The sequence below is a fragment of the Monodon monoceros genome, unplaced genomic scaffold (genome assembly GCF_005190385.1).
Source record: "Monodon monoceros isolate NGI ecotype Baffin Bay Population unplaced genomic scaffold, NGI_Narwhal_1 Super_Scaffold_15, whole genome shotgun sequence".
In the NCBI taxonomy this organism is placed as follows: Eukaryota; Metazoa; Chordata; class Mammalia; order Artiodactyla; family Monodontidae; genus Monodon; species Monodon monoceros.
The window spans coordinates 49,042,458-49,056,903 of NW_021703771.1; the positions used below are offsets into that span (position 1 = coordinate 49,042,458).

General features: G+C 37.8%; 1 protein-coding gene across 7 annotated transcripts in view; it reads right to left on the reverse strand.

Moving 5' to 3' along the window:
• TBC1D32 (TBC1 domain family member 32) overlaps window positions 1-14,446 on the reverse strand; it is a 185,340-nt gene that overhangs the window by 51,328 nt on the left and 119,566 nt on the right. For all 7 annotated transcript variants that reach the window (XR_003793726.1, XM_029224009.1, XM_029224008.1 and 4 more), the window contains one exon: window positions 10,149-10,274. Coding sequence is in view for 6 of the 7 variants with exons in the window: in XM_029224009.1 (XP_029079842.1) it covers window positions 10,149-10,274 (126 nt within the window). In the remaining variant the exon portion in view is untranslated. The remainder of the gene's footprint in view (window positions 1-10,148; window positions 10,275-14,446) is intronic.

Below are 14,446 nucleotides of genomic sequence, written 5' to 3' on the forward strand. Positions count from 1 at the left end.
AGATAATCTAAATTATTAAAGATTTTGGTCTCATTACTGTATATTTGAAACAGTAACTGGCTAGGATCCCAGGGGGCCAACTGAGATAAAGGAAAGTGTTATAGGAATCAGATCCATAGATAAATGAGTAGACTGACAAAGTGAAAGAGTGGCATGGACATATATACACTACCAAATGTAAAATAGATAGCTAGTGGGAAGTAGCCGCATAGCACAGGGAGATCAGCTAGGTGGTTTGTGACCACCTAGAGGGGTGGGATAGGGAGCGTGGGAGGGAGGGAGACGCAAGAGGGAAGAGATATGGGAACATATGTATATTTATAACTGACTCACTTTGTTATAAAGCAGAAACTAACACACCATTGTAAAGCAATTATACTCCAAAAGAGATATTAAAAAAAATTACTTTGTATAAGCACATTCACTGACATGGAAAATTCTGTACAATACTGTATTGAGTGAAATGGCAAGAGAAAATAGTATGGTAGGTATTAAATCTTTTTGGCTAAAGATAACTTAGTGCTAACCTTATCCTTCAGAGATTACAGGTAAATTTCAGTTTCTTCATTTTGTTTATAATTTCTAGTTTTCCTAAAATGATCATGTATTTCACACAATAATTTAGTTGCTAAATGGTTAATACTTGAATTAAAGTAGTAGCAGAGGACATGGATGAGAAAGAAAGATTAAAAAAAAAATTAAGAATAAACTCTAAGACATGGTAACCAAGTACATGAGAGTCAGAGGATGAAAGAAAGAGAGAAGTCAAAGGGAACCAGGCTGTTTCTTTCAATTACTGTACTAGGTATATACTAGTGACAGCAGTCAGAAAAGAGAATGCAAGAAGAATACATTTTAATACTTTCCATGGCATCTCATATAGATAAAATCTAAATGGCAGGACAAAATGAGAAAAGCCAGAAGTAAATTTGAAACAAAAATACAGCCCCCACTTTTTTTTTTTTTAAAGAGGACAGTTGACTCATGTCATCTTATCCTAAGTGATTATGTGGAGGCACCTAATGTACACTGTTGCTCAAATTTTGCCCCTAACGTTATTCTCCCCACTGAAAGGAACCAGAATCCCTTGAACTATGTTTAGGAGTCGAAGAACTGAGTCTAGATGACCTCATTGCTGTTACTATGCCAGGATTCTTTCAGAGGAAAACAGAAAAAATAAATTAAAATTTAAAGGACAAAGAGGCCAGCTTAAACAAAAACTCTTAAGAGTCCAAGTTGTGATAATTTGAGCATTTGAAGTATACAGTTATACAAAATGTATTATAGTTATAAAGCATACCAGTTTCCAACACTGTCTATCAGACATGTTGTACATGTTATCTAGTGACCAACTCAAATTATATGAATCCTACACTAGAATTCCAGTTATAAACTATATTATTAATATTAGAGAACAGAAATAGGAAGAACATACTTGGAACATATTTAAAATTGTATATTTAATTATTAGGTCACAAATAAAAGATTAGTGGGAAACAATGATTAGAAGATAATGTGAGAAATAGAAGCTTCTTTTTATACGGAGACAACTCTACAAAGACAGATATAAGAGTAGAAGAAATTAAACGTGCAATTGATGATGGAATCCAATGTTTAGAATGGATAGACAACAAGAGGCCAGGTTAGTAAATTCAGGGGAAACTAGAAGTCAATCAGACCTACAGAGACCTTCCTGACAAGAAACTATGTTCTCTCCCAGAGCTGAATGAAATAAACACATGAAAATGAAGGAAATTTATAGAGGTTCAGGGAACATGTCCTCGTTAGTTCTATGCTAGGAAAAAAGTCTCAGATATAGTTGGGGGTAGGGTGGAAAATACACACAGACCAAAAATAAGGTCATGAAAAGGAAAAATCTGACTCACGTTTTAAAAAATTAACTTCGGCCTGTGAGCTCTAGGTCATATAATCTATCGCTTCTCCGAGTGACTCATTACAAGTGAGTGCAGGAATGTTAGGCAATTACACATCTACATTGTCTCACTTGTTCTTAAAAGCTAAAACCCAGGAAAGAAAACTCTGGAAACAGCAGAAGCTCAAGCCAGAGAAAGTTGGAAATTTTCTCTCCTGATAGCTGTTTAGATGCCCTGGGTTTAAATCAATTTGGGAAGACTACTGATGGATTGTTCGCCCCCTCCTTACCATTACCTACAAAGGACAGTAGCTGCCCATAGTGGGGAGCAGAACAGGGAGTCAACAAGTAGGTTCTCAATAAGTTTCTTGTTAACTGAATTTCCTTTGTCTACCTCCTTTTGGATTCAGATCGTATAATTTATAGAGAAATTAAGACTAATTCATTCACTCAATATTATAATTATGAAAAAATATTAATGAAGGTACATGGTATTTATTGTGCACTGCAGAGTCTTACGTAGAGATTTTGGGGAGAAAATGCAGCATAGGTAATGATAATTTTAAAATCTTTGGTTCTTGATAACTGTAGATTGCTTATATTTAAAACCCAAGTTGACCGAGACTTTCAAGATGACAGAGGAGTAAGACATGGAGATCACCTTCCTCCCCACAAATACATCAGAAATACATCTACGTGTGGAACAACTCCTACACAACACCTGCTGAATGCTGGCAGAAGACCTCAGACTTCCCAAAAGGCAAGAAACTCCCCATGTACCTGGGTAGGGCAAAAGAAAAAAGAAAAAAACAGAGACAAAGATTAGGGGTGGGACCTGCACCTCTGGGAGGGAGCTGTGAAGGAGGAAAAGTTTCCACACACTAGGAAGCCCCTTCACTGGCGGAGACTGCGGGTGGCGGAGCCGGGTAGCTTTGGAGCCATGGAGGAGAGCGCAGCAACAGAGGTGCGGAGGCCAAAGCGAAAAGATTCCCGCAGCAACAGAGGTGCGGAGGCCAAAGCTAAAAGATTCCCGCAGCAACAGAGGTGCGGAGGCCAAAGCGAAAAGATTCCCGCACAGAGGATCGGTGCCGACCAGCACTCACCAGCCCGAGAGGCTTGTCTGCTCACCCGCAGGGGCGGGTGGGGGCTGGGAGCTGAGGCTCAGGCTTCGGAGGTCAGATCCCAGGGGGAGGACTTAGGTTGGCTGCGTAAACACAGCCTGAAGGAGGCTAGTGCGCCACAGCTACACAGGAGGGAGTCTGGGAAAAGGCCTGGACCTGCCGAACAGGCAAGAGACCATTGTTTCAGGGTGTGCGAGGAGAAGGGATTCAGGGCACCACCTAAACGAGCTCCAAGGCTATCAGCTTGAACAGCAGAGATGCACATGAGATGCTAAGGCTGCTGCTGCCGCCAACAAGAAACCTGTGTGCAAGCACAGGTCACTCTCCACACCTCCCCTCCCGGGAGCCTGTGTGGCCCGCCACTGCCAGGATCCCGTGATCCAGGGACAACTTCCCCGGGAGAACACACGGTGCACCTCAGGCTGTTGCAACGTCATGCTGGCCTCTGCTGCTGCAGGCTTGCCCCCCATTCCATACCCCTCTTTTCCCCTGGCCTGACTGAGCCAGAGCCCCCGAATCAGCTGCTCCATTAACCCCGTCCTGTCTGGGTGGGAACAGACACCCTCAGGCGACCTACACGCAGAGGCGAGGCCAAATCCAAAGCTGAACCCCAGGAGCTGTGCAAACAAAGAAGAGAAAGGGAAATCTCCCAGCAGCCTCAGGAACAGCAGATTAAATCTCCACAATCAGCTTGATGTACCCTGCATCTGTGGAATACCAGAATAGACAACAAATCATCCCAAAATTGAGGCGGTGGACTTTGGGAGCAACTGTAGACTTCGGTTTTGCTTTCTGCAGCTAATTTGTTTCTGGTCTCATGTTTATCTTACGTCAGTATTTAGAATTTATTATAATTGGTAGATATGCTTATTGATTTGGCTGCTCTCTTCCTTTTTTTAATATAGAGATGTATATTTTTCCTTTTTCTCTTTTTGTCAGTGTGTATGTGTATGCTTCTTTGTGTGATGTTGCCTGTATAGCTTTGCTTTTACTGTTTCTCCTAGGGTTGTGCCTGTCCTTTTTTTTTTTTTTAGTATAATTTTTAGCGCTTCTTATCATTGCTGTATCTGTTTTTTCTTTGGTTGCTTCCTTCTTGCTTTTTTTTTCTTTTTTTATTACTTAAATTTTTATTTTAATAACTTTACTTTTATTCTTTCTTTCTTTCTTTCTCCCTTTTCTTCTGAGTTGTGTGGCTGGCAGGGTCTTCGTACTCTGGCCAGGTGTCAGGCATGTGCCTCTGAGGTGACAGAGCCGAGATCAGGACACTGGACCACCAGAGACCTCCCAGGTCTACATAATATCAAACAGTGAAAGCTCTCCCAGCAATATCCATCTCAATGCTAAGACCCAGCTCCACTCAAAGACCAGCAAGCTACAGTGCTGGACATCCTATGCCAAATAACTAGCAAGACAGGAACATGACCCCACCCATTAGCAGAGAGGTTGCCTAAAATCATTATAAGGTCAAAGACACCCCAAAACACACTACTGGACACGAGCCTGATGACCAGAAAGACAAGATCCAGCCTCATCCACCAGAACAGAGGCACCAGTCCCCTCCACCAGGAAGCCTATACAACCCACCGAACAAACCTTAGCCACTGGGGGCACACACCAAAAACAATGGGAAATACAAACCTGCAGCCTGAGAAACAAGACCCCAAACACAGTAAGAAAAGCAAAATGAGAAGACAGAGAAACAAACAGCACATGAAGGAGCAGGGTAAAAACCCACCAGACCAAACAAATGAAGAAGACATAGGCAGTCTACCTGAAAAAGAATTCAGAGTAATGATAGTAAAGATGATCCAAAATCATGTAAACAGAATGGAGGAAATACAAGAAATGTTTAACAAGGACCTAGAAGAACTAAAGAGCAAACAAACAATGATGAACAACACAATAAATGAAATTAAAAATTCTCTAGGAGTCAAAGGAAGAATAACTGAGGCAAAAGGACAGATAAGTGACCTGAAATATAAAATAGTGGAAATAACTACCGCAGAACAGAATAAAGAAAAAAGAATGAAAAGAATTGAAGACAGGCTCAGAGACCTCTGGGACAACATTAAACACACAAACATTTGAATTATAGGGGTCCCAGAAGAAGAGAAAAAGAAAGGGACTAGAAAATACATGAAGAGATTATAGTTGAAAACTTCCCTCACATGGGAAAGGAAATGGTCAACCAAGTCCAGGAAGCGCAGAGAGTCCCATACAGGATAAATCCAAGGAGAAACACACCAAGGCACATATTAATCAGGCTATCAAAACTTAAATACAAAGAAAAAATATTAAAAGCAGCAAGGGAAAAACAACAAATAACATACAGGGAGTCCACAAAAGGTTAACAGCTTATCTTTCAGGAGAAACTCTGCAAGCCAGAGGGAGTGGCAAGACATATTACAAGTGATGAAAGGGAAAAACCTGCAACCAAGATTACTCTACCCAGCAAGGATCTCATTCAGATTCGACAGTGAAATTAAAACCTTTACAGACAAGCAAATTCTAAGAGAATGCAGCACCACCAAACCAGCTTTAAAACAAATGCTACAGGAACTTCTCTAGGCAGGAAACACAAGACAAGGAAAAGACCTATAATAACGAACCCAAAACAGTGAAGAAAATGGTAATAGGAACATACATATCGATAACTACATTAAATGTAAATGGGTTAAATGCTCCAACCAAAGACACAGACTGGCTGAATGGATACAAAAACAAGACCCATATATATGCTGTCTACAAGAGACCCACTTCAGAGCTAGGAACACATACAGAAAGTACGGGGAAGGAAAAAGATATTCCATGCAAATGGAAATCAAAAGAAAGCTGGAGTAGCTATTCTCATATCAGAAAAAATAGACTTTAAAACAAAGACTAGGGCTTCCCTGGTGGGGCAGTGGTTGAGAGTCCACCTGCCGATGCAGGGGACACGGGTTCGTGCCCCGGTCGGGGAAGATCCCACATGCTGCGGAGTGGCTGGGCCTGTGAGCCATGGCTGCTGAGCCTGCACATCCGGAGCCTGTGCTCCGCAGTGGGAGAGGCCACAAGAGTGAGAGACCCGCGTACCGCAAAAAAAAACCCCGCCCAAAATCCCCCAAAAAACCAAAAAAACCCAAAGACTATTACAAGAGACAAAGAAGAACACTACATATTGATAAAGGGATCAATCGAAGAAGAAGAAATAACAGTCGTAAATATTTATGCACCCAGCATAGGAGCACCTCAATACATAAGGCAAATGCTAATAGCCATAAAAGGGGAAATCGACAGTAACACAGGACTTCAACACCCCACTTTCACGAATGGACAGATCATGCAAAATGAAACAAAATAAGGAAACACAAGCTTTAAATGATACATTAAACAAGATGGGCTTAATTGATAGTATAGGACATTCCCTGCCAAAACAGCAGAGTACACTTTCTTCTCAAGTGCTCATGGAACATTCTCCAGAATAGATATCTTGGGTCACAAATCAAGCCTTGGTAAATTTAAGAAAATGGAAATTGTATCAAGTATCTTTTCTGACCACAATGCTATGAGGCTGCATATCAATTACAGGAAAAATATCTATAAAAAATACAAATACATGTAGGCTAATCAATACACTACTAAATAACCAAGAGATCACTAAGAAATCAAAGAGGAAAACAAAAAATACCTAGAAACAAATTACAGTGAAAACACAATGACCCAACACCTATGGGACGCAGCAAAAGCACTTCTAAGAGGGAAGTTTATAGCAATACAATCATACTGCAAGAAACATAAAGCATCTCAAATAAACAACCTAAACTTACACCTAAAGCAATTAGAGAAAGAAGAACAAAAAAACCCCCAAAGTTAGCAGAAGGAAAGAAATCATAAAGATCAGATCAGAAGTAAATGAAAAAGAAATGAAGGAAACAATAGCAAAGATCAATAAAACTAAATGCTGGTTCTTTGAGAAGATAAACAAAATTGATAAACCATCAGCCGGACTCATCAAGAAAAAAAGAGAGAAGACTCAAATTAATAGAAGTAGAAATGAAAAAGGAGAAGTAACAACTGACACTGCAAAAATACAAAGCATCATGAGAGATTACTACAAGCAACTCTATGCCAATAAAATGGACAACCTCGAAGAAATGGACAAATTCTTAGAGAAGCACAACCTTCCGAGACTGAAACAGGAAGAAACAGAAAATTAAAAACACCAATCACAAGCACAGAAATTGAGACTGTGATCAAAAATCTTCCAACAAACAAAAGCCCAGGACCAGATGGCTTCACAGGTGAATTCTATCAAACATTTAGAGAAGAGCTAACACCTATCCTTCTCAAACTCTTCCAAAATATAGCAGAGGGAAGAACACTCCCAAACTCATTTTACAAGGCCACCATCACCCTGATACCAAAACCAGACAAAGATGTCACATAGAAAGAAAACTACAGGCCAATATCAGTGATGAACATAGATGTAAAAATCCTCAACAAAATACTAGCAAACAGAATCCAACAGCACATTAAAAGGATCATACACCCTGATCAAGTGGGGTTTATCCCAGGAATGCAAGGATTCCTCAATATACACAAATCAATCAACGTCATACACCATATTAACAAACTGAAGGAGAAAAACCATATGATCATCTCAATAGATGCAGAAAAAACTTTAGACAAAATTCAGCACCATTTATGATAAAAACCCTCCAGAAAGTAGGCATAGAGGGAACTTTCCTCAACATAATAAAGCCCATATATGACAAACCCACAGCCAACATCATCCTCAATGGTGAAAAACTGAAACCATTTCCCCTAAGACCAGGAACAAGACAAGGTTTCCCACTCTCATCACTACTGTTCAACATGGGATCTAATGAAACTTAGAGGCCTTTGCACAGCAAAGGAAACCATAAACAAGACGAAAAGACAACCTCCAGAATGGGAGAAAATATTTGCAAATGAAGCAACTGACAAAGGATTAATCTCCAAATATACAAGCAGTTCATGCAGCTCAATATCAAAAAAGCCAACAACCCAATTCAAAAATGCACAGAAGACCTAAATAGACATCTCTCCAAAGAAGATATACAGATTTCCAACAGACACATGAAAGGATGCTCAATACCACTAATCATCAGAGAAATGCAAATCAAAACTACAATGAGGTATCACCTCACACCAGTCAGAATGGCCATCATCAAAAAAATCTACAAACAACAAACACTGGAGAGGGTGTGGAGAAAAGGGAACCCTCTTGCACTGCTGGTGGAAATGTAAATTGATACAGCCACTCTGGAGAACAGTATGGAGGTTCCTTAAAGAACTAAATATAAAACTACCATATGACCCAGCAATCCCACTACTGGGCATACACCCTGAGCAAACCATAATTCAAAAAGAGTCATGTATATACACATACATATAGGTGATTCACTTTGTTATAAAGCAGAAACTAACACACCATTGTAAAACAATTATATTCCAATAAAGATGTCTAAAAAAAAAAACCCAAGTTGAACCAGATTATAGAGCCAGATGTACATGTGCATGCACACAGACAAGTAAGCATGCCTGCCTTACAAAAGCATTTATTTGTTTAGTATTTCTGCAGCTTACCCCCCAAATTAGTTCATCTTAGCTTATAGACAGAAAACAAGTATGCTATGAGACTGGAGATATTAAAAACTTTTATCATCTTCTATCTCAATCAGTATTACGCTCACCTGGGTTTACTTAATAAATATTGTTCGCCTCCCGCGTGGAAAATATTAGGTAGTAAAGAGAAGGTGCAAAGAGGTAGTATCGCAAACTGATACTAAGCACGAGTTTTGGATTCAGATTGCTTGAATTCACTTCTTGGGTCTGCCACTGTGAAATGAGCTGGTTATCTAACATTTCCTGGCTTTTGTTTCCTTATCCATAAAATGCAGACTATCTTATAAAATTGCTGTTAAAAGTAACTGAGTTTTGTGTAACCTACTAGACCTTGCTGGGCAGAGAGGTCAAGATCTACTTTTGAAAGTAGCTCAAAATCTAACAGTGGACACGGTATCAGAGTAATGTAGAACTAAGGTCAAATCTTGTGGGAAGTGCCCCAAGATTCCAAATAGAACACAGTTTTAATGGTAATGTTCTACTTGTTTATGTTGTTTCAGAGTCATGGATAGGACTGAACAGGTGATTTCTCTCTTGTCTTATCACCATCCCTGTAAGAGAGAAACTCAGAAAACTACACCTTTACTTAGGGTGTTTAAACTGAACAATATTCCAAGCTGCTGCTTTCTCATTTTGTTCTGTACCTTTTGGCATCTGCAAAACCTATTTTAAATATTTTCTATTATGCAACCAGTGATAAATATATATTTCTAATACCTATTTTTAAAATATTTGGGGGCGTATAAAACAGGTGAACTGCTCATTTTACACTAAAATTTTGGAGAATAATGTTTGATTTCTTGCCCATATATATCATATTCCCTGAAAATATAATTTCTCCAACAAAATTAAACTTATTTTTATTTCCCATTTTTAATTTTACAGCAAATGATACAAACATGAAAACCATAAGCATGGCTGATAAAGAGGACAATCATTTTCAAATTAGAGCTTTCAAGAAATCTAGCTTATACTGACATTAGAACTTTTTCTTAGAGTATATTTATTTAACATAATGTTAATTAAAACATGATAATTTTAGGAAGCATGCACGCATATAAATATCTGAACATAAAACAACTTGCTTGCTGGTTTAGACAACATAGTTATCCCCCCACACACACACCCAAATTTCCTTAAAAGTCACTAAATTTATTTGGCTAGATGTGGCAGAGTTTCAAAATATGTCAAAACATTCAATAAAGTTCCAAAAACATAGCAGTATGGTATAGCTAGGTGAAAGCTGGTGAAACCAAGCAAACTGTTACCTAGGCAAAGGTAGATTTAGCTTCCAAGGCCTCTGAAACAGTACTAAAAGAAAGCTGAGTAATTTCTCAAATTTTAATTTTTGTTCTCCAGGACCACAAATTTCTCAGAAGTCAATGGACTTCTGGAATTAATATCATGTATTCTAGATATGATATGCCAGTACTAGTCTTCAGGAAAACACAGCTTGTGCTAATATACTCTTCAAGCCAAAAAACTCACAAAAATTAAAACATACTCACCACCTCCACTGATTATATCAGGTTTGGCCTTCATCATTTTGCAAAATTGTCTTCGGCAGTTTTCTATCCACTCAGTTTGCTTATCAGACATTTTGAAGTGCAATAGAAGTTTGCCAAGATCATTGTCTAATAAGAAAGATGACTTGTTATGTTAACAAAACATGCTAGATACACTGAAAAATAAGTATTCAACTTAATTATGTAAACAGTTACAAGTTCCAGAAAAAGTATTTTATTTTATCTAGACAGACAAGGTCACTTGCCCTCATGAAACTTACATGTCATAAAGCATGTGTGTGTGTGTGTGTGTATGCCTGTGTGTATGCATATACTATATATACACAGATAGGAGTATAATTGAGCGTAATCAAGACATACATAAGAAGTGTATATAACAACAACAACAAAGACATACATATTCCAATGGTCTAAACTGGTTTTATTTAGTCCTAAAAAAGCAGCTACATATCCTCACACAGTCCTCATGGTCATCATATATAAAATTATATGATTAAGTATATAAATCATAATTTATTCAACTTTCCACATTTGACAATTAGGTCACTAAAAAACCTTCTCATATCAAAGCTACAGACATATTCTTTCATACAATCATCATGAGTATATAATTACACCAAACATATGCACACTAATATACACATAAACCAGAAAGAACTGTTTTGTTGGAAGAGTGTATAATTCTGATATTTAGTACTAATCTAATCTATTCTCTTTAAGTATCAAGACCAGAATGATTCTGTAATATTCCATAAATGGCCTCAATCAGAAGCAATATCGAGAGAAAAATGAAACTGATTTAGTCAAAGGAGAAAATTATTATTTTAATAAAGATTCTCAAAACCTTTCAACAAGAAATATCAAAGCTGATAATTTTGTTGAAAATTATATTATTAACAGCAGAGTATTAATGTTAAATGCATCTCAATATAAGTTAGGTAAAAGACAACTGAACAGCATTAAAATGGAATTTTTATAGTTTCCATTTAGAATATCTACATTACTTATTTCCCAAGAACAAACTATCTAGAACCTATTAAGAATCACTAATGGTTTGTACCTCTTAATCCCCTTCACTGATCTTGCCCCACCCCCCATAGGTGTAAAGTAAGATACAAGGATAAAATTACAGCACAGAGAATGTAGCCAATATCTTATAAAAACTTTATATGGGGCATAATCTATAAAAATACTGAATCACTATGTGGTACACCTGAAGCTAATATAATACTGTTAAGAGTCAGTTATACTGCTATAAAAAATCACTAGTGGCACATGACTGGAAAGACAAATGCAGTTTGTTTTTCATCTTTGTTTCCTTCTGTGTCATTCTTTCTATCCATGTGTAAGCCTGCCTTTTATAACCACCACCATCTCCTTCAAATAGAGAATGTCCATACAGCTCTTCTGTAAATTACCTGCTTTTTAAAAATCTTGTTATCTTTTGCCTCTTCCCTCCGGCTCTACAGCCTCATCTTGCTCTCCTGTCTCTCTCCTTTCACATTTGCTATTCTATTTTGCTTTTTCATCTCATTCTAAGGAAAAGAGCACAGGCACTACACTGTAAACAATTCTGAAGCAGCAAATGTGGTATGCATCTGAATCTACCAATTGGTAGAAAGGCTAAAGGGCCCAATTTAGTACCTGGAAATTTGATTTGAGACAATAAACAAATGCTGAGCTGGAGACAGAGTGCCTGCAAGACTCCTAGAGAGACAACTTTGTATGCTCATAACCTCTGGTTATCGTTTCCCTCAGCTCTCAGTGGAAGCGTGAGCTCTTCAATATGCAACGTCATGGCTAAAAATATTTAGTGATTTGATATGTTTATTGAAAATTTGTATCTGTGATGTTACCAAGTTTGAGGGAAACAGTTCCTTTATTCCCCCCCTCTAAATTTGGAACCAAATGAAAAGTAGACAGGAGAAGATAAATGGAGTTCAAAATATCAGTGCTAGTACTATAACAGCTAAATTAGGCACCATAACTTGGATCTCCTGCCATATAGACTTACAAGTATCTCCCCTGCACTGAATATATTCAATTACAGACAATGACAGACAACCAAAGGCCTCTCCTGACTGCTCTTGTTAGGAAAGGTATGAGTATAATCTAAAGATAGGCTAACTTAAAAAAACTTTTTAAAAACAGAAAAAATAAAATGGTAGGCTAACTTGGAAATACAGCCTTTAAGTAGGCTAATCTAAGATTTTCCATTCCTTCTCCAAAATTCACCTACCAAACATTTTTCTTTCCTAACTTTGTACAGAATAAGTGAGGAAGTCCAGAGAGAGGCTAATAATCTTACTCCAGCAAAAGCCCTTGGGCATGGAGAATGAGGCAAGGGGAAACGGAATCAAAGGAATGGTACCATAGGAATACAGTAACTCTGAATCAGTGATTTGGGGAGTAGAACAAGCATGAACGATACACAGAATTTCATGTTTGCCAAAATTTCTATGTTTATAATCACACACACAAAAATAAAAACCAGAGTCCTGCTTCTGGTCATGAAGGAGGAACTAGAAACAGACTTGCCTTCCTGCCATAAACAACTTGAAAAATGGGTAAAATATACCCAAACAGTTTTCAGACACTGGCCAACAGGCAGTACAGGACCGTCATGTCTGAGAAAAGGGAAACTAATGAGGTAACTTTTACACTTGGGCCCTGTTTTTTTCTTGAATCACTTTCAAGATCACTGTGCAGGAAGGGGGATGCCCTGGAGGTCTGGCTGAGTTAAAGAGACAGAAGTCAAATTGCAGAGAGGGTGAGGAGACTAAAATCTGTGGATCAGAGTACTGAAGAAGATGAACAAAGGAAGAACTCCAGAAATCTGTATAAGTCTTTGTCAAGTTGGTTGCAAAGAATCAGCTGTGCAGTTGAAGAGTGAAGCTCCACAAGACTGGGTAAAGAACAGCTGAGAGCTGTAAAATGAACAATTCCCAGAGGATACATAGGGTTAGAAGATGTCCAAGTTCCAAACAGAGTGTGAAGAGTCCTCCTTAATTACCAGAGTGTTCCACAGACCAGAAGAGTCACACCTTAGTAACAGAGTTAAAATAGCCATAAAGACAACTTTGCACCTACCCTAACAAAAAAATGAAAGCCCTGAATGATCAAACTGATCCACGAGTAACTTGACTGCATGCCCAAAAATGTCCATTACTCTTTAAAGACAACAAAATCTAGCACTCAACTATGTAAAATTAATAATGTTGAATATTCAATTAAAAATTACTAACATGAGAAAGGGGGAAAAAACGACTCATAACCAGTAGTTAAATCAGTTAATACAAAGACTCAGAAAGGACTGAGGTGATACAATTAGCAGCCCAAAATTTTAAAGCAGTTGTTTTTAAGGATTTTAAGAAAATACAAACAAAAAGTGATGTTTAACCAAATCGTAGTTATCTACACTGGTATCCTACTTAGTAAAATGATACAACCAAGTGGTACATGTAACAAACTAGATGAATCTCAAAACCATGATGCTTAAAGAAAGCAAGCACAAATAAAGTATCCTGTGTGATTCTATTTGTATGAAGTGCTAGAATGGAAAAACGAATGTATAGCTATAGTTCTCAAATGGACTAAGTTTTGCTCCCCATATTTCAGTACTGTCTATAGATACTTCTGGCTGTCACAGCTGGGAGGGGTGGGTGCAAAGAGAGAGTTCTATGGGCATCTAGTGACCAGAGACCAGGAGGCTGCTAAAAATCCTACAATGCACAGGACCGCTCCCTCTGGCAACAAGCAATTAAGCACTTACTACCACTGAGTAAAATGGAAGAAAGGAAAATCATCAAGTTTCATGTTTACAAAATTCAATTAGAGTCAATATTTCATACCTAAACTCTGAAATTCTTTGTTATGGTAAGCACCATAATCTTTTCATACTTGATGACATTGTATAATTTATTTCTCAAAAGATTATTCTATAGAAGATTATACTTATACTATAAATAATGTAAAAAGAACCTCAATTTCAAGGGGAGGAAAAATGTAAGCTTAATATAAATGCAAAGAAAATCTATACAGAAAACTTTTAGCACTTCTTTCCAAGGATATCAGACATTTTAAATGCCCATTTTATACAGAATATCATAAACAACTGCTACAAAAGAAACAAATAAATGGAAGATTTCATAAACTAACTAGCAACAGATTCCTAGGCTTAATTTGGAAAGTCACCCTTCTTTCTATTAGACTGAAGCTCATTTGTGAAATATTTGCTTCCAATTTGTGTTTTCTGCTTATCTTTTCTTTTTCCATGTAGA